Source organism: Gigantopelta aegis, chromosome 3, assembly GCF_016097555.1.
Source record: "Gigantopelta aegis isolate Gae_Host chromosome 3, Gae_host_genome, whole genome shotgun sequence".
NCBI classification, from domain to species: domain Eukaryota; kingdom Metazoa; phylum Mollusca; class Gastropoda; order Neomphalida; family Peltospiridae; genus Gigantopelta; species Gigantopelta aegis.
Window position 1 is genome coordinate 32,313,283 of NC_054701.1, and position 20,362 is coordinate 32,333,644.

The following is a 20,362-nucleotide window of genomic DNA, read 5'->3' on the forward strand; positions in this document are numbered from 1 at the left end:
TGTGAATGTAATTTCTGTTACACAGCATTCGGTAAATGATTAGGACTATCAATTTGCTTGTTTTTAATATTATATATCTCAGTGCCTACCCACACTTGATTATCACTTAATTATTCTGCAAACTTGGCAGGAGTTATCTGCCCTTGCTGTACATATGCAGAGAGTGGATGTAATTTCTGTTAAATAGCACACAGTAGCTGGTTATTAGTATCAATTTGTTTTGTTTTTAACATTATACATCTCGATGCCTCCCCATACTTGAATATCACTTAATGATTTTGCAAACTCGGCAGGAGTTGGCCGCCCTTGCTTTTTGGCACCTTTGAAAGTAATGCTAATTGCATTTTGACTGGCTGACTGGAATCAAAGGGTGCTGGTATTGGTGTAATATGAATAAAAGAAAACAGACTGTATGTTTTGTGAGACATTACAGCGTGAACACCTTGAAACAGATGCCAGACACAACCGTTTGATGTTGTACACGAGCCGCGCTAGGTGGAGCAAGAGGTCCGCGGCTCGCGCTGAGCTGTAAAACACTGGCTTATGAAACGTGTCTTCTTTATTGGTCACGCCACATCATAGCGGCATGTGCATTATGTGAGCATAATTGGAGTGCAAGGTGGCCTGCAAAATGGGTTTCTTGTTTTTATCTTCTACTCTTTACTTTGCTGTACTCTATTGCACAGTTATATTTATTATCTCTTATGATGATGGAGATGGGACCACCTCTTTGGGGATGTGTTAAGGGGAATCCTTCCTGGGACATCATTATGAAGGGTGGGATGTAGCTGAGTCATATAGAGCACTTAATGTATGACAGACAACCTGTCACTGATATATCATAGACTAAATGATCATAGGATTCTGTTTTTCATCCTGCCCCAACTAGTGTCTCATGATTGGTGCATCAAAACCCATGATATGTACTGTTCTGTCTAGGAAAGTGCATATAAAATATCCCTTGCTGCTTTATTGGTAAGGGTAGAATACATGTTTAAAACAACCATATTTTAGACAACAAATAGGCATATTTTATAAGCTCTTGTGCTTGTATTGGACAGTACATAACATGGCCTTTGGGATGGGGGGGGGGGGGGGGAGCCAAGTCCTCTGAAGGCCAGTGATCTTGCAACCATCGAACTTCCGTTGAGCACTCTTCATTAAGCTATATCCCGCTCCACATTTTGTGGAGTACATAGTATATACCCATATCGATCTAGAGACATAACAACATCTTGTACTCTGCTTTACCTGGAATTGGATGTACCACAGACTGTACCTGTCTGGTATCTCTTGGGTCAATGCCATCTGACGAAGACAGTGCTTGTCATCAAATTCTGCTTTAACCACGTAAAAATTGCAACGCACCGATTGCCAATCATCATACATCAGTTGATGTGTTCAGCACATTGTACAGATGCCGATCTCGACCCGTGGAAAGTGTCTGTGTTCACCTCGCCTACCGCCATTTAATGTTAATAGAAATTCTTGTGTTACACCATTAACAATCAAATTCTACACAGATATTCTTTTGACAGTTTCGGGGAAAAAAAATTATGTTTTGGATGGCGTCCAATGCGATTTGCCACCAAGAAAAATAGAGCACCACGTGCCTTGTCGATACAGGAACAAATGAACAAGCAAGTGCATCCTGTGGGCACGTAAAAACATAATAAAGTTGGTTTGGTTTTGTAGACTCTGCTGACAGTAGGCCGTCGGTGGGGAGCTCGACTTCTCACTTCAAAGCCAAACTACTGGGTGTTTTTCTAACAGCCAAGTGATGCCAGCTCTACTTTAAACAGAAAACAATTGTTAGCTGTAGGTGTGCTGAAAGACATACATTCTTCATTCTAAAGATAAAAATGTATTTTGTTAAAAATTATGTATTAATATAGTTTTGTCTTTATACACGTACAAATGTAAATGATAATCTGATATATAAAAATCCATATATAATTAATATGTATCTGTTACTGCAGTTTACACCAGATGATAATGCTGCAGTTAAGACCATTTTAATTATATGTCATATCTAATTATGTTGTTTCTAAGACCTGTATAGTTTAAGTCCATTAGATCAGATGGTCTCTTGCTGTTTAGTGAGCAGTGGGCCCATTGAGCTATTTCTTGCTCCATCCAGTGCACCACGACTGGTATATCAAAGGCTGTGGTATGTGCTATCCTGTCTGTGGGATGTTGCATATAAAAGATCCCTTGCTGCTAATCGAAAAGAGTAGCCCATGAAGTGGCAACAGTGGGTTTGCTGTCTCAATATCTGTGTGGTCCTTAACCATATGTCTGACGCCATATAACCATAAATAAAATTAGTTGAATGCATAGTTGAATACAACATTTCCTTCTTTCTTGCTATTTATATCGGATCAAATTTGACTGTTACTTAAAACACAGTGATGTTTGTTAAACTGGTCCTGTAGTCTTTAATAAAGAGTCAGTACAGTGCTCGCCTGAGGTGCTTAGGTCTAAGGACCGGACTTTAAAATTATTTGATATAAACATGATTATACTGTTGTATAGGTGTATGTGTTCTCTGTTTCTGTTGGAGCGATCCAGACTGTGTGTGAGACCAGCAGTCTACTCTGAGATCACAGCTGCTGCATCCATCAGCAGATCATTCCTTGTAAACGCTTTCAGTGTCAATAATGGTGTTGGTGCTCTCTCTACTCCTTACCTGCTTGTTCTACCCCCACTCCTGTGGTACTGTAAGATGAGCTGCTCCAAGCTTAACACTGAATTCCTGTGTGGTGTAATAAAATAAAAATAACAGCATTTTTTTCCATTTGAAAAATTTAATGATCGTAGTTAACTATGCTTTTATATCATAGACATAGGTGTCAGAAGATGCTTGCTACTGAAGGGGCCAGTTATATTAATTCACCTTTCAGCTGATGGGAGTAATGCAGCTGAGAGAGCCAATGCCCTCTTCCTCCCCCTTCTCCAACACACACACATACACACTTCCATCCACTAAGTATATCCGAAAACACAATGATATCAAAATGATACCCTTTTGTCATATTTTTTATTGACTTTTCAACATATTAAAATAGCAGCGGTTGCCTTAGAGGAGAGCAGTTTGAACAATCACTTGGGTTCCATTCTTCAGGGATTGCCATAAATTCTTCAAATGTTTATTTAGATAAAAAGTTAATGAGTTTTAATCATGACATAAAGATGGACTTTCAAGACCTTTTTATCAAATTCAACTCACACTCCTCCGCTAGGAACACGCTTGCCCAGACAACCCCTGACATTAATTCCTGTAAATTGTATTGTAGTCTGTCGGTAGTATGGGGAATATTCTCCGAACAGTGTTAATTAAACAAGGAATTTGTAGTGGCATTTAGCTCATCTTGTCTGTGATAGATTGTTGTACCTGATCCAACTGGGTGGATCTTTCTGTCTCTCTGGGTTATTCACCTTATGTAATCCTCAAACAGTCACAATTGTTGTGGAATGTGTTGTACCAGCATAAAATTATAATATTATAAAGAAACATTGGCATTTTTAATCAAGAAGAAGAAAAAAGGATTTTTGACAACCTATGTTCAGTGCAACGATCTGTTTTATTTTCACATGATGTAAATATCAGTATAAGTGCCTTGCCCTTCACTAAATAAATAAATTTCAGGCAGAAGAGGATCTACTAGATTTTTTCTCATTCCTACAAGTGATCCATGAGTGTTTTGGTATGTGCTGTCCTAGTTGTGGAAAGGTGCATATAAAATATACCTGTGTTTTCTGCAAAAGGCCTGTTTATGTCTTAAATGTGTGTAAATACGATGGGGTTTTTTTAAGCTGCACAACCAAATATTTTGGTTAAATCAAAATGCATTTTTGGAGAAACTGAAAAATGTATACCTCTGGAACCAGAGTCAGTGACTTGAAATGATAAAAAAGTGTATGTTGTGTTCTGTATGACTGTTTTGTTTCTTGCAGTGTGATGATGGTTTCATGGATGAACAGAACATGATGTTGGATGATCTTCATATGGATTTACTAGAGAAGCATCACCATGACAACATGCAGTATATGGCATCCATGTTGGCCAGAGTATGTATTAAGCATTATTACTAGGCATCTAAATAATATCCAGGTAGCTCACTTGTTTTTTAAACAATTCATTGTGTCATAGTCATTATGAATTAATAAAAAAAATATTAGTAACCATCCTAACACATATTGCATCAATTCTGGACCCATTCTTATATAATAAAGACTCAAAAGACCAGAGTAAAAACTTACCTGTATTAAGCTGCCAGTTGTTGTCCTAAGAGACCATTTTTTAGTCTCACAAACAATATAACAAGCTAACCTGTATTAGGCAGCCACTTTTTTAAGATGCAACTTTTTATAGGGCCATCAGTTTTAAGGCTACTTTCTTCTTCTTACAACAATATTACAAATGTAGTACAAATTTTTAATGTAGGAAATCATTTGGAATTTCATCAACTTTTGATTACACAATCATTTAGAATTATATGAACGAAAGGAGGATTTGAATTATAAGGACCATGCACCTATTGTCATGTTTACTGGGATAAACCATTCAAATTGCTAATTTTACTATTAATAACTTTTTTTTTTTTTTTTGAAATGAACAAATGAAAATAAACTCCAAAACATACTTAAATCAGTTCTATCATCTAAACTGGAGGAATAATTACAGTTAACATTTTCCACAACAATCAATTATGGATTTTTATAATCAATCATCAAATCAACTGATCAATTTTCAATTATAATCTAATCTTATCACTGGGACATCACCAGTATAAATTGACCTATATTAAGCAACCATCTGTTTCATAAGGTCAATTTGTGACACTCCTCTAAGTAGCTGCTTGGCACTGGTTTATCTGTAATAATACCAAGATATCTGACACAAGCTCTTCTGTGCTATTTTCCTCCTTCCTGCCTCCACTTCCTGTTATGGCTTGAGCAAGATGGCTATGAGGTAGCTCCTGTCAAAGCCTGTGTCCATCACTGTCACCACGACAACTGGTGGCTGCCATCTGCACACATTACCCCAAATATAGCTGGAGGTGGTTGTGTAGGCTCGCCTGCTGTATCCTGTACACAGTTCTGTTGTCCTGCTGTCACATCAATAAGGAAATTAAAAATTGAGCCGTCTTTGATCAGATTTTCACCCACATATGTTTTTGTGTGTTTTAATCCTGCAAAATAAACTTGAATGATCGATGGGAAGGAAGACGGAGGTTATTGTTTGTACCGATGTTACCTTTGGTGTGGATTATAAAAAGAGATCCATCGATTTTATTTAGCAGATGTGTTACAGGGAGTAGGTTTATGTGGGTTTTTTTATGTGAAGTGGAGTGAGGTATGGTGCTGTTTTTGGCCTGTTTCACAGTACGTTGAAAAGATTTTGTTTGAAATTCTCTTTTCTTTTTCTCTAAAGTTTAAGTTTCGCTTATGATTATTTCCATATTAAATTTGACTACCAATTTGCAACCTATTTAACAGTTTGACAAGAGATGGTCACTATTTAAGAACCAATAGGTTGGCCTTTGGTGAATTAGCAGCATACTGCTTCCCATTTCCTGTGATTTATTTTAAAATTGAGGAGTTATGGTATTTATAATCTATGGTATATATGTTGATTGAAATATTGGACATAAAACCTATAATCACATATGAAACCATTGTCATCTATGGGATCTGATTTGGTGGTGTGATGATGATATTATATTTATATCTTTGTGGTCTATATGTTGATGGAAGTATAGTATGGAGCAGCTTTAGTCATATATGGTACCATTGTCATCTACCTTTTGTGATACCCAATAGCCGATGTGTATTTTGTGCTGGGGTGTTGTTAAACATTCATTCATTCTATGGGTTCTGATTTGGTGGTATGATGATGACATTATTCTTTGTGGTCTGTATGCTGATTGAAATATAGCATGTTGCAGCTTTAGTCACATGTGGTACCATTGTTATCTAGAGCTTTGATTGGGTGATATGATGAATCATTGATGTGCTTTCTTCTTTTATTTTTGTAACCATCTGTTAGAACTTGATTTCAGTTTTTTGCATCTCAGCAACAGTTACAATTTCTTGCCTTAGGTGTGGCATCCATCTTGTGCACTGGTTCACCACATATTAATATACAGGGAGGGGTACTTGGGTCTATATATTGTTCAATATGACCTATGCTCTGACATTTTCCTGTCACCTTCCACACAGACGCTAGCCAAAAATAATGTTATCATCAAGTTACATACAGTTGTGAGCCAAACATCAAATCAAGCAGCATCTGGGCTGAGTTCAGCTACAGAGAGCAGGAGAACGCTTGCTAGACTGGTTTTTTGTGCTTCATGTTGTGCTTCAACCTATTGACTACATCAGGAACCAATCCAGGATTTAAGCTGAACATCAAGAATATTAGCAGTTTGATGAATTTGGTCAAAAGATCTGTAGTGCTAAAGTCAAGTTTCATTTAACCAGGTAGGCAAAATGGTGGTATATTTATAAATAACATACAATATCTGCCTCACCATTGCAAAGTAAAATGCGAGATATAGGTATTACTTTTCCAATGGTGGCAATGGTGACATTGGCATCAACATTTGTGTTAATGTTTAATATTAAAGTTTCACAGTTTTATCAGTTTTTCACAAACTGTAAGTCAATGAAACTGTGTTTGTAGTAGTACTTATGGATGTTTTATCACAGTGGTAGGTGAGACATTTGATTCTGTGGAATTCTTGTTGAATTGGCGTTTTGGTAAATCAGTAATGAAATATTAATAATGAAATATATGCTCCTGATTCAACTTTGATTTGCATTTGATGCTTTGGCTAAAGACAGTCATGCAGTCAAACTGTTCTGGAACATTAGCATTGCTTACTCTCACTGAACGCAGACTAGCTTTGTTCTTGGATCTCCCTGTCTGTACTAGCCAAGTACGTAATCTTCTTCGGTGGTTTCTAATAAGTATCAGTGGTGGCTGTTTTCAACAAACTGATCTTTTGTATATATAGTTTGTGATCATTTACATCATTCCTGCAACATCTGCTGTTTGATCTTCAATGAAAACTTTTTTTCACCCATCTCCTTGTTGTTGTCTGTGTGTAAGAATGGTTGACCGCAATGCAGATGCAGTGAGTCTCACCAACAGGTTGGTTTCTGATTTATTACGAAAGTTTATCTCTTGCATCTCTTGTCTCTTTGATGTCTGATCTTGTCTGTTTGAAGAAAACATTGCCAAAGCCTTGTGCAAGACCTGTACTGTTTATTTTGTCTGCTTGTTAGTGTGTTTGCAATTTTATGGTGAATTACATACTCGTCCACATGAGTTATTATTGAACGCTACCATTCTGCTTTAAGAAAATATTATTTATGAGTTCTTACATTGGTTGTGTTCTTATGATTTACTTATCACGTATCTCAGGTGTTTACTTTAAACAAAACAGTAACATTTAAGATATTAAAAAATAAAAACGTAAGTGAGAAAAATCCTTGAAAAACCCCCCAGTGCAGCTAGGAAAGGATTATGCTTAAAGACACCCTGACAGTTTGTTTAATCTAATAATATCTGCCTTGGTGTTGTTGTGGGTAAGCCATTGGACATACAGCTGTTAGGTACAGGGTTCGCAGCCCAGTACCTGCTCCCACCCAGAGCAAGTTTAACACCTCAGTGGGCAAGTGTAAGACCACTTCACCCTTTTTTTCTCTCACTAACCACTAATAACTAACAACTAACCCACTGTCCTGGACAGGCAGCCCAGATAGCTGAGGTGTGCGCCCAAGACAGCATGCTTGAACCTTAATTGGATATTAGCCCAAAAATCAGTTAACAGAACAGAATAATCTAACAGCTGGTAAGCGTGTAACTTGGTAATTATGACAGCCATTAGCAGCAGGAAGGGAATATTTGTTTAGCAACACCTCAGCACATTTTAAACTGAGGCTGTTTGGTGTCTGGCATATTGTTATTTGGATATTTGGCTAGAATGAGAGAAAATCGTATGCCGCTGCATAGGGTACTGCTACCATAAAGCATTTTCTCTTAAATAGAACAGCAGACCTTGACATGAAAACAGTTGAGAGGAGTGATTAATTGCTCCCCTTATTTTATGTTATGGGTAGCCATTTAAAATATTACCATATTTATAACATATAAATTTAAATTAATTTCCTTGAACTAATCTCAGGTGAGAGTGATGGCTTGCCTATAAATGGCAAAGTTTGAGACAGTACATACCATGGTCTTTGATAATATAACCAGTTGCATCTCTGGTAAGCACACTAGCTCTAAGCTACATCTGTTTTACCCTAGCACCATGGTAACAGACAGGACACCACATACCATGGACAGAGCTCACTGTTTATGGGGAACTATCACTCTGACTCAGTATAGTTAAAGCTGGTAGGTACTGGGTTTGCCACTGTGTACTGGCTCCCACCCAGAGTAAGTTTAACAACTCAATGAACAGGTGTAAGGCCACTACACTGACTTCCCTCTAACAACTAATCCTGTGTCCTGGATAGCGTGCTTGAACCCTAATTGGATATAAGCATAAAAATAACTAGAAATGAAAAGGCTCAGTATGGTAAGATCTTAAATGATGAGGAGATCTGTATGGAGCATTATACTTGTCAATGTAACCAAAGATTGCATGTCAGATCTAATGGAACCAAGTGGTGTAAGCCGTGAAATAATATTGAATACATGGTCATGCTTTGCTTTGAGAACCCAAGGAGGATAATTGTTAAAAGTGCTATCAGTTTACCAAACCAAAGTTTGTTCTCCACTCTTTCAAAGAATTATCACACACCCCATCAGTGGTCAGAATCCTTTCAACATGAAGAAAAATTTGTTATTTCAAAGCAAACAAACATTCTTTCTGACTTCACTTGTACAAGGTGGAACTCTTCTGGCAAGAAAACATGAAACACTCTCCTCCCCAACTGTAGAAAGGTCATGACATGAAAGTGTGGTCCCCCATTAAACCCTGGTGACCTAGCAGTCGGTGCATATCGGACATATTCTTGGTTTATTTTCCTATTCTGCTGGAGCTCTTGATAAGTCTCTTTGTTGTGGTGTAAGTAAAACTGAACGGGGATAGAGATAAACAGTGATTTGAGCCTCCAATTGCCTTTGATCTAGCTTCTGGCTATACCAATATGACAGAGAGAAATGAGAATGGATATCAGGGGAGAGGTGCTGCTTACTCATAGCTTGGTTTGGAGAACATCCAGCCTGTTGCTGCCCTTTGGTCTCCTTATCGTATTAACTCAGTCTTATTTTAGACTAGAAAAGAAGGAAGATTTTTTTTAACACCTCATTGTAATTGTAGCTGGATACAGAGGTTAAAAAAAAAATTGGCAGCTTGTAAGTAAGTATTTTTATTTGCAGCTTTATATTTGATTAAATGTAATTTGTTTTGATAGTAATATTCAGTGTAAATGGTATGTGTGTGTATCTTCCAGATGAATGTTTATGTAAACAGAGAGTTGTAATGAGTAACTTAGAAACTGTATGTATAATTCTGAATCAAAAATATTATTGGTAGTAAATCAGATAAATCTTAAGGCAGAGATTAATTTTGCTTGTAGAATGCAGGAAATTGCATTTCAGGACATCTAGTTTTTTAACATTTACAGGGGAGCATACCCTGAATCCCCCTAGAAACTGCTTTGTGCCCTCAATCTCAGTCAGCCCCCCCCCCCCCCCCCAATGTATACTTGCTTCCCCTGTGCCTATATACCGGTACGTTTTGTGGGGAAGTGGAATTATCTTTGTATAAAGAGTTACTACATAAGATACTGGGTACCATTTATACATTTATATTTCAAATTATATTCTGTATTGATATTTAAAAAGGGATTATGTAAAACGTCCAGAACGTTTTGCAGAAATTCTGCTTTACTGAGTGTCCAGTTTTGAGGTGGTTTCACTGTATTACCAAAGTCTACAAGACTGCGGGCTCAATTTAAAAAGCCTGTTTTAGATTTAAACACGTGTAACTACATACATTTTTATGCTTATACACCTGAATTTAAGAAAACAGGCTTCGTAAATTTGGTGCAATGTAGAGGTGGACAGCAAAAGAAGTTGAAAGATAGGAGGAGTTGCCAGACCGGGAAGAAATGAAATGGAATTCAAAGGAGAGAAAGGAAAGTGGGCAGTGGGGTAAAAAAAAAACAATTGGTGCAGTGTGTATAAATCTGTGTTAAACTAGTGTATCTGAGTGAAGTCAAAAATGAGGACAGGTAGTTTTACCTGAACCAACTCCTGGTATCGGTCTGGACAGCCAGCCAGACAGCCAGACAGACAATGCCAGGGGTCATATTTATGGCCTGACCGTTATGTTCACTGTTATTCACCTGCTACACGATAAGACCGCTTTGAAGTTGGCCGCTTTGTGGAGAGTGATAAAACTGCTTGAAGAATCTGTGCTTTATTATTATTATAGAGGTGCAAGTGTTAAGAAGACAAGTCAAAGAAAGTTGTTGTTGTTCTGTGCTTTATGTATATATATTTTAGTAGTTTGGTGATTCAGAGTTTGTAACTTACTGGTACATGTATTTTTCTTAGGAGTTGTACAGATGCTTTGATAAACGAGTTGCTTATGTAGCATTGTACAAAAACACTCATATTTGAAGAAGAAAAATACTGTTGAGGTAGAGATGATTTGTTGGTTTTTGGAAAATTTTAGCTTTTTTATTTTTTATACTAACTCATACAGCCACGTGAGTTTTTGTTCTATTTTTGTATTTAGTCATCTATGATATATGCTGTTTGTCTGTGGGCATTGAAAATGGACAGAAATATTCTTGATGCAAATTTGTAAAGCCTATATGCATGGTGGCAGGGCATTGTTTTCAGTAAATTGAAACTTTGTTGACTTATTATTATCAAACCTGGTAATATATATATATATATATATATATATATATATATATATATATATATATATATATTATTGAGGTTTTTTATGTGTTGTCTTTTTGGGGGGGTTGTTTTATGTGCTCAGCGCCATCATTATGAGGGGGTTGTTTTACTGTGGTTCAATATTGTTCTGTTGAATATTGTTTTGTCATGTATTTATGTTATGTTTTTCAGCGCCATCTAGATGAAGAAGGGGGGACAACTGACACAGCAACCACAGAAAACTCATCCAATAAACACGAGAAAGACAGCGGAGTTGGTCGTACCGATGAAAGTACGAAGAATGATGAAAGTTCTGAACAGGTATAGAAATAAAAATAAAATAAAATTTTCAAAATTAAAATGTGGTGCTGTAGTTTATTGAGGAAAAATAAGGGTGGGGGATATCTTTTGAGGCTATGTGTATAAATAATTAACAATGGCAATCATAGCCAGTGAGGTTAGTGAGATCAAGAGCATGCTATGCGAGAAGAAATCTAATACATCTTTGGGTGTGAGGATGGGATCTAGCTGTTGGTAGAGCGTTCACCTGGGGCCTAATTCACAAAGGTCTCTTAGGCAACAAGGCATGCTCTTTGCAAGTCTTTTAGCATTGCACTGCGAGATCGCAAAGTTACGAGAGTTTTAGTGAATTCAACCCCTGATGTATTTGGGTCTGAGGTTCGAATCCTCTTGGTGGTCCCATTCTCTGACTTCTTTTTCCCCCATCCCAACCAGTGCCCCACACTTTGTATCTCAAAGGCCATGGCATATGTTGTTAAATTTAAGATAGAAAGATAAACTTTCAAAACACAAATTTAATTAATAATATTGAAAATTTTACTCTTTTTTTTTTTGTCGCCGAGTGGCAGGGAGAGATTAGCTGTAAATGTTGTTTGTTGGTAATAACCGCAGTAATACACCTTTAATCTCCAGATTTGTATCATTTCGGTCTCATGCTGTCGTGCATTACACAACTCAGCATATTGACAGCAGGTATTCAGCGGGGGATTGTTTTCCAATTGTCTTCCTCTAAGTAGCTACAATCTCCCACCGTAAAACCTCCATTGAAGATGGAGACAGGTAGAATCCCACAACCCAGAGTCTGGCGCCGCTCGCATTAGCAGACCAGCGCCCTGCATCACTGCCGTGAAAACCATGAAAACCATTATCCGCGCGAGAATGAAAAATCAATGCAGTGTTGTGCTGCGACCCACGGAAGGATTTATATTTTGCCAAACCCTCAACTCACAGCAGATTATTTTATCTGATTGCATGTCTGTGTGGCAAAGCTTCTCATCCCATGCAGAAAATGCGAAAAATATTTGTTTAAAAATTACTTCTCGTTTGTAATTGACTGGTGCACGTTAGAGTCGGTTTGGAGAACTTGAGTACGATCAATCAGTTCTGTTTGCTGTGGGGGATGGTGGGGGGGGGGGCCTGTATCTTGACATTGCTTGACCTTTCCTGGATATTGATATATTCAAAGTTAGCTTAAAATGTTTCTCAATCTTTTCTGAATATTGGTACATTAACATTTTGTTTAAAATTTCAGTGCACACCAAAAGTTAGAGTAATATTGGTTTTTCAAAATAATCTTTAACAACCAGCAAATTGGCTATTGTCAGTCCTGCATCCAGCTATGTTTTGCAGTGAAATGGTATGACTACATCACAGATTTGTGACATCCAATAGCCGATAATCAATTAATCAATGTGCTCTAGTGGTGTCATTAAATAAAACAAACTTTAATTGCCTTGTTTTGAAATGTGCTTAACCTGCTTTGAAGAAAAAGCCTTTTGCTTTAAAACATAATGAACAACCTGGTAACATAAACATTAATTAAAAATCATTTATGTAAACCAAATTAAATAAACAATAGCATTGTAGATTTTGGTCAGTCTAATGATGCACTAATACTTTTGCTACAGTTCACTGGTTCAATAAGGACAAGAGTTTATCATAAACATGTTATGTCTAATTGAAGATTTGTTTCATACTTTCATGATACCATGCTTCAAACACCACCTTTTTTTACATTCCATACTTGAAACATACCGTGGTATAATTGTCAAGCTGTCAGGTACACCAAGGATATTGGTGAATATTTTATCAATTAGCGTGCTAGTTTGTATTTCTTTCTCTCTACGTAAACATTTGTTTGTGAGCTGACCATACCAGCCAAAAGGTTGGTACTCCAAATAGTTTGTTTACCTATGTCAATAACCTGTCATAGAGCAGGCAGTCGGCTCCAATAGAAAACCGTTCTTTGTCAGAATTTAGTTAAAGATGATGTATTTCTCAGGCTTGCCCTTACATTAATGTTTGTGTTTGTTAGAAACACAAGCTGCAAAACCTCTGCAGTCAGAAGAACATATGAGGTCATGTATTTCAAGTGAGTGGCCATCTGCCGCCTCAACATCAGCCTTTCGAAAATAACATAATATTAACGGAGTCTTGCATGCACTTCTATATCAACTCCCAAGAGTATGATTTCATGATCTCCATCCTCTGTGTGGGGTAAAGTGTGTTGTTCTTTGATAAAAATAACTGATCATAACTCCAAATATGTAAATATTTCCGTCTTGTGCTTGAAAAGACAACATCCTATAAGAGGTCAAGAATGCCGTCTAGATGTCTAATTGGGGGTGGTGTAAAAGTATTGGGAAGTTGTAGGAAACTTGTTATAAGTTCAGTCAATTATTAACATGTTGTTTACTTGCATTTGCAATCTCGAGTAATAAAATCGGTACAATATATATAAACAGGCTTGAACTCAAGACAGATAACTCTGAAAAGAACTCTCTAGGTTCACAGCTTCATTGCATTTTATGCATCTCACCACATAAATTGTTCAGCTTTTAGATTTGGAGTTTTTGCTTCAGTTATTTTACGGTCAGATCTGTCCAGTGATAATGATTTGACAGGGTTTGATTTATATTGAAATTTAATGTTGGAAGTTGGATTGAGGAAGTTTAGAAAAATTTACCTTTTGATTATCTTTAAATGAAAAATGTTGGTGTGATGGATTCTGTCACACTGTTAGAGTAGTGGGTTAGTCAGAATTTTTTATATTCTGTAAAAAAAAATGTGTTATATCATAGTAAACAAAAAATAAAGAAAAAAAGAAGAAATTATTACTAAAACAAGACCTAGGAATTGATATTTATGAATTGATTGGGTTACAGCAGACATTATTATTTTTAAAGTCATTAATTGCCCTTATTTTTTAGGTACTGTCTCAAAATTCATTTTAAGCTACTAAAACACCAAAATGATAATAAATTATTTGCAAAACTTGAAAGAAAGAAATTGTAATTAAAGTATAAAACAGCTTTAGTAGCTGAAATATTTTTCAATTTCTAGTGATTCAAGGTTTGGACAGTACATTATAGCCTGGACATTATAATATGAATAAATATGTCTTGAAACAAATTTTCATATCTTAATGAAAACTGATTTGATTTCAGGAGAACTTCGACTCTGAGAGTATAACTCCTCCGACCACAAACCTGAAAGTGAGGTCGAGCTGCATACTGGACCGTGGTACCCATCACCATAGCAACGAGAGCTTCAACGACCACGAGGTGATCGGTAACGAGATCTCTCCGGAGGCGTGCGACAAGTTCCGCGAGGTCCTGCAGCACCGATGCACTGACAGCCCGCCGTGCCCACGGCAGGACGTCGCCCGCAAGGACTCTGAGAGCAGCCTGGAGCGGGAGCTGGCCATGCTGAACCAGGAGATGGAGGACATACAGCTGGAGTGTCAGAACATCGTTGAGGCCCACCTCAAGATCGACCCCAGCAAGGACGTCGCCAAGCCCGACCAGCAACGCAGTCCCCGCATCGTGCCGCGCATGGGCACCCGACTGGAATACCTCAAACATGTGCAATCTCTCGACCCCTCCGAGTTCTGGGCCCGCAGGGGTCTTCCCAACATGAACAGTCTGAAAGTGGGGCAGCAGCAGCAGCAGCAGCAGCAGATGCAGCCGCAGCAGCCGTTGTCGCAGGGTAAAGGTTCAGAGAAGGAGAAGGACACGTCGACGACGAGCGCGTACAACACGGGGGAGAGTTGTCGCAGCACGCCGCTCACCCTCGAACTCAACCAGACGAGTGATGAGGGCGACAAGGGATTCAAGAACTCCATGTTGTGCCTGGCGCCCGCCGCCCCCAACAACAATGTGCCGTCCTCCAGTGACACCGAGAAACAGACTCAGACCCCGACTAAGACTCGCGACTACCTGAGCGACGACAGTGGCCATGGCTACAAAGCCATCGTGCCCATGTCAACATCATTGTCGCAACATCGTGGAGACCAGGATGCGGGAAAGGGTAACAATCCGTCGCCGAAGGTGAGCATGGGCGAGTCTCTGCAAGACTTGTACATGGAGTATGCGGATGTGATGTATACGAACCATGCCAACCTCGAACATACCATGGCAGTCCAGCAGAAACTCTTCCAGCAGCAGCTGGACCAGAAATCGCGGTTAAAATCGCACTCCACGAACTCTGGTGGTCAGAACTCCAACTCTGGTGACAACAAGCAGGCGTCTGGGAAGGAGCTGACCCCTTCGGACAGTGGTCCGCTAGAGTGGGTGGTCAAACGCAGGACGGACGGAACCCGCTATATCACCCGCCGTCCAGTGAGGAACAAGATGCTGAAGGAACGAGCAAAAAAGATTTCCGAGGAACGTTGTGGTATGACCACCGACGATGATGCAATGAGTGAAATGAAAACGGGACGTTATTGGTCGAAAGACGACCGCAAGCGACATCTAGAGAAAGCAAAAGACTATAAGAAAAAGAAAGAACTGATGTTGAGGGCTCGAATGGACACCTTAAAGGAGTCGGAGGAGAAAAAAGAAATGAACATTGTCGAGTTGAGCCATCGGAAAATGAACAAACACAAAGGCAAGAAGGTCTTTGACAACTTTGTGACTGTACAGGAAATGCTTGCACATGGAAGTCGTATTCCCGAGGGCAAAACGTACAACCCGTTACTCTCCGTTACGACGGTATGATGATGTTTGTGCACAGTTATATATTTATTTGTGAAATGTTTGCATATTCATATTATTGTGAGATTCGGGAAGAATATATTTGTTGGTTGAATCTCAACATAGCTTGCTGCCTTAGCGTGCTTGTGGAATCCAACACACCAAAGAAAACAGAAAATGTGATGCCAGACATCTGTTGTCGAAGTCTGTCTGCAGGCGTCTGTCCATCTGTTGTCGACGTCTGCTTCTTCTATCCAGTCCTTCACGTGCATAATGTTATTCATCAAAGGAACTGAGATAAAATAGTGAAATTGAAAGACAAGATAATATCAGTTCTAGAAAAACATTTCTCGGTTTCGAATGAATATTTCGTTTTGATATCTCACCAACATGAAATAATGCATCTTATTAAATAGTTAATTGGCATAGCATAAAGTGAATTTGTAGCTAAGTCATTCATTTCATCACTACCATTTTCATTAAATCTTCAGTTAATAGTTGTCTTGATTGGTTTGTTACTTAATAAGTGAGATCCCAAGTCACTTCATAAGTGAGATTCATTTACTTTTTTGTTTCAACGTTCAACATTATTTTCTTTAAACAATGTTCCATATTTGGCGTCAGTAACATTTACTATGTTTGTTGAACATGTTCCACATTTTTCATTCATCAAAGTAATTCATTTTTCTATCAGCAATGTACTAACAAAACCTTGTTGAATACATGTTTAATGTGTCCAGTTATAGATGTATGACTATAAATTAAAATGGTGAACCTTACGCATCTGTAGATGTTGAAAAGGAAGAAATGTTGTCCTTCTATACTGAATGTCTTATGATTTCACTATATTGTCTGGCCTTTGGACTTTGTAGGTAATGTTTCTAGTATATACGTATATAATATAAATATAAGAATATATATATATTGCATGGCTGTGTTACAACATTAACGTTATAATGTTGATATTTGTACAGAGCTACAAAAGAAAGTCCTAAAGCACTAAACAAGATGTCTTTCTCTGTGTTAAATATCCTTTATATTTCCTTATGTTGAGATGGAATAATCTTGGGAATAGCAGTCATTAAACAGGAAATGTGGAAAGGATGTCTTGTCTTTGGGAGTGGTAGTCCTGTTGTAGACAAAATGCTGTGGTGATTTTAACATTCAAATTGGACTAATTATAATTTATACGAATTAAATATTATTGTTATTAATGCAGTAAATCCAAGTTTCAACAAAGTGATATACCAGTAATTCTTTTATTAGATCTTGGTTACAAAACACAGCTATCATTGGCAAGCTTTAAAACTGTCAAAGGGTTATGACATACATGTAAGTTGTAATATCAACATTCTTATGGTTAATTAAACATTTTCAGTTTAATAAAATAAAATAAAGAGTTACGTACATTGTAAAGACCTCATTCTTATGGTTAATTAAGCATTTTCAGTTTAGTAAAAAAAAAAATTAGTTATGTACATTGTAAAGACCTCATTCTTGTAGTTAATAAACATTTTCTATTTGGTCAAAAATATATATAAAATAAAAAATAAAAATGCATATTTACCTCCCCCATCCCTTTTATAAATATGAACTCTTCCAGAAGGTAATGCTCGAAACCTTAGTGGTACAGGGGCATGTAAAAAATATTGTAAGTCTCAGTCCAGAGGGTATTCACATTTTTTACATGCTGTCCATGTTCTCGGATTTAACATAACTATTACAATTCTACCATTCTGTGGTCCATGTTAAAACGTAAAATTCCACAGAAACACATCTTGTTTAACACCAAACTGAATTTTGTTGAGTTAGCATTCATTGACAAAAGCTTCTGACATAACATACCATTTCACTGAAAGTTTTTGTTTGTCACAGTTTGTACAGTATATTATTTGAAATAGTGTAAATTGTATGGTGTAGAATCTAATTTATTCTTGTACAGCAATTATCCTGTAATTAATCCATATGTACTGAAGTGTGCTGCGATTGTAAACAAGTTGTATATCTGTACAGTCTGTATGTTTTGTCTGCTCATATTGAGAGAAAAGGGAGCTAACTATGTCTGAAACAAAGGGGAATAACTAGTAAATGCAAAAAGAAGTTGGTAGCAAAATGCATGACAATTAATTAAAGTTTGGCAATCTATTGTATGTGTATAATGTGCTGAATTTTTTTTTAATAATACAAATATAAATATACTAGTATACAAAATTAAAATACAGTTAAAAGTACATTATAAAAAGGTGCATAAGAATGTATGCATTGACCTGACTAATATAGGTCCTACTAAGTTTTATAAGCTTATAGTCATTGTCAGTTTTATAGAAAGAGATCAAAACTTTTTCATTTTAATGTACAGATGTTTATTTGCTTGCCAAAAACAACAAGATTGTCTCCAATCTGACAGAGTTATCTCCCTTTAACTTTATGGTTGCAGATTGCCCGTTTGAGGCAGTCGAACATTGCAGTGCTAGTATGTCTTCTTTTCTTTTTTTTCAAAATAGTATGTCACTCGTCAGTATGTGGTTCAAACTGAGTGCCTCTGTATCACTTTGTTCATGTGTGCTAATCTCGTCTGGCCATCGCAGTCGTCTAACATTGTGCAATGTGAATGCAGTCGTCTAACGTGCAGTGTAAACACAGTCGTCTTAACATTGTGCAATGTGAACGCAGTCATCTAGCATTGTGCAATGTGAACACGGTCTTCTAACATTGTGCAATGTGAATGCAGTCGTCTAACATTGTGCAGTGTGAACACGGTCATCTAACATTGTGCAATGTGAATACTGTCGTCTAACATTGTGCAATGTGAATGCAGTCATCTAGCATTGTGCAATGTGAACGTATCACATGAATTTTTCACACTTGTACGCCAATCATTAGAATAATGTTCTAGCTTGTACTCAACACCAGTTATAATTCTCTTTACTAAAGTATCTATGCCATTGTTTCTCAGTCAGTAGTCCTTGGACTGGAGCTGATATGCATTATGGTTAAAGCACACTGTCCTGGACACACATCTTGGCTATATCTGGGCTGTCTATCTGGAACAAGGGTTAATGGTTAGTTATTAATGTTTAGTGAGAGATTTGCATTTTACAGAAAACTAGTCATAAGTTTTTGGTGTTGAATTTATATCATTAATAGAAGGGAAAAAATACTTTCTTTCTTATGTAGGTTAAAGCATACTTATACTTATTGGTTTTATGAATCAGAAAAACTCCCACAATGCTTTATATTATGCAGAATTAAGATGTATACCTTTTTTGAATATTTTGTTTTAAAAAGTGATGAATATTTCACCATAAAATGTCTTCAAAATGTTGAACACTTTTGACTCGTTCTCTGTAAAATCTCTGCGTTGGTATGTGACACCCTATACATTTTTCCTATAAAAAAAGCCCTCAGCCTCAACAAATATGTGCTTTAGCTTCAACTAAATATCTTATTCATAATCACAACTGGTTTGTAAGATAGTATTAAGAAACACCACCTCAGCCTGAAAACCTTCCATGTTGTTCACAGCCGATTTGGCTAGTTGGTCCTGACAGGTGAAAATGTTGCTTGAGTTCTTGCCAGCATGCAGTGATGAACCTTGCACCTCCGTTTGGTGTGACCTACTTTGAACCTGCCTTTGTCAGTCTTGGTTTTTACTGCTAGAATCATCTAATGTTCTCTGTCTGGAGAAAAAATGAATAAATTATTGTTTTGTATTTAATCTTCCTTGTTTGTTTTATGTTTTAAATGCACTTTCTCATCTTTTTAATATTTTAAAACATAATTTTTAATGCAAAATACCATGCAGGCTTAAAACACTTGTATTTTGACACACATCAACATTTAAAAGCAGCTGTCAACACCAGTTAGAAATAATCGCTTCTGTTTTGAAATATAATTTGTATGCAGTATTGGCATAAACATTAAAAAAGGAGAAAAGTGAGGATTTATGTACAACCACTGTGGTATTAAATGTAGCTTGTCAACGCCAGTTAAAAACAAACACTTCCATTTTGAAATGTAACTTCTTTGCAATATTGGCACAAACACACATAAATAATTAGAAAAAGTGAATAATTATGTACAACCACTGTAGTATTAAATGTAGTTTGTCAACACTAGTTAAAAATAAACACTTCCATTTTGAAGTGCAATTTACTGGTGTGAAAAACAAAAAGGAGGAAAAGAAGATTTACATACAACCATTACAAGATTAAATTAATACACTGTGAAGGCCACTTGTAGGACCTACTAAAATGGTCTTTATAAGGAACAGACTGTAAAGGAATACTTTAATCTACAACTTGGTCTAGACAGTAAGAGAAGAAACCCACTGCAACCACATGGGTTGCTTCTATTGAATAACAGTATAGGATCTTTATACACATATATGCTTTCCCAAAGACTGTACAGCACATACCATGTCTTAAAAAATATCAGCCATGAGACTGAT

At 37.1% G+C, this 20,362-nt stretch overlaps 1 protein-coding gene across 1 annotated transcript in view; it reads left to right on the top strand.

The window, feature by feature from the left end:
* Positions 1-19,630, top strand: part of LOC121367896 (E3 ubiquitin-protein ligase PDZRN3-like) — a 351,336-nt gene extending 331,706 nt beyond the window's left edge. The window contains exons 9-11 of the mRNA XM_041492344.1: positions 3,958-4,071; positions 11,111-11,239; positions 14,386-19,630. Coding sequence (XP_041348278.1) covers positions 3,958-4,071; positions 11,111-11,239; positions 14,386-15,936 — 1,794 coding nt within the window. The 3' untranslated portion in view covers positions 15,937-19,630. The remainder of the gene's footprint in view (positions 1-3,957; positions 4,072-11,110; positions 11,240-14,385) is intronic.
* The last annotated feature ends 732 nt before the right edge of the window (positions 19,631-20,362 follow it).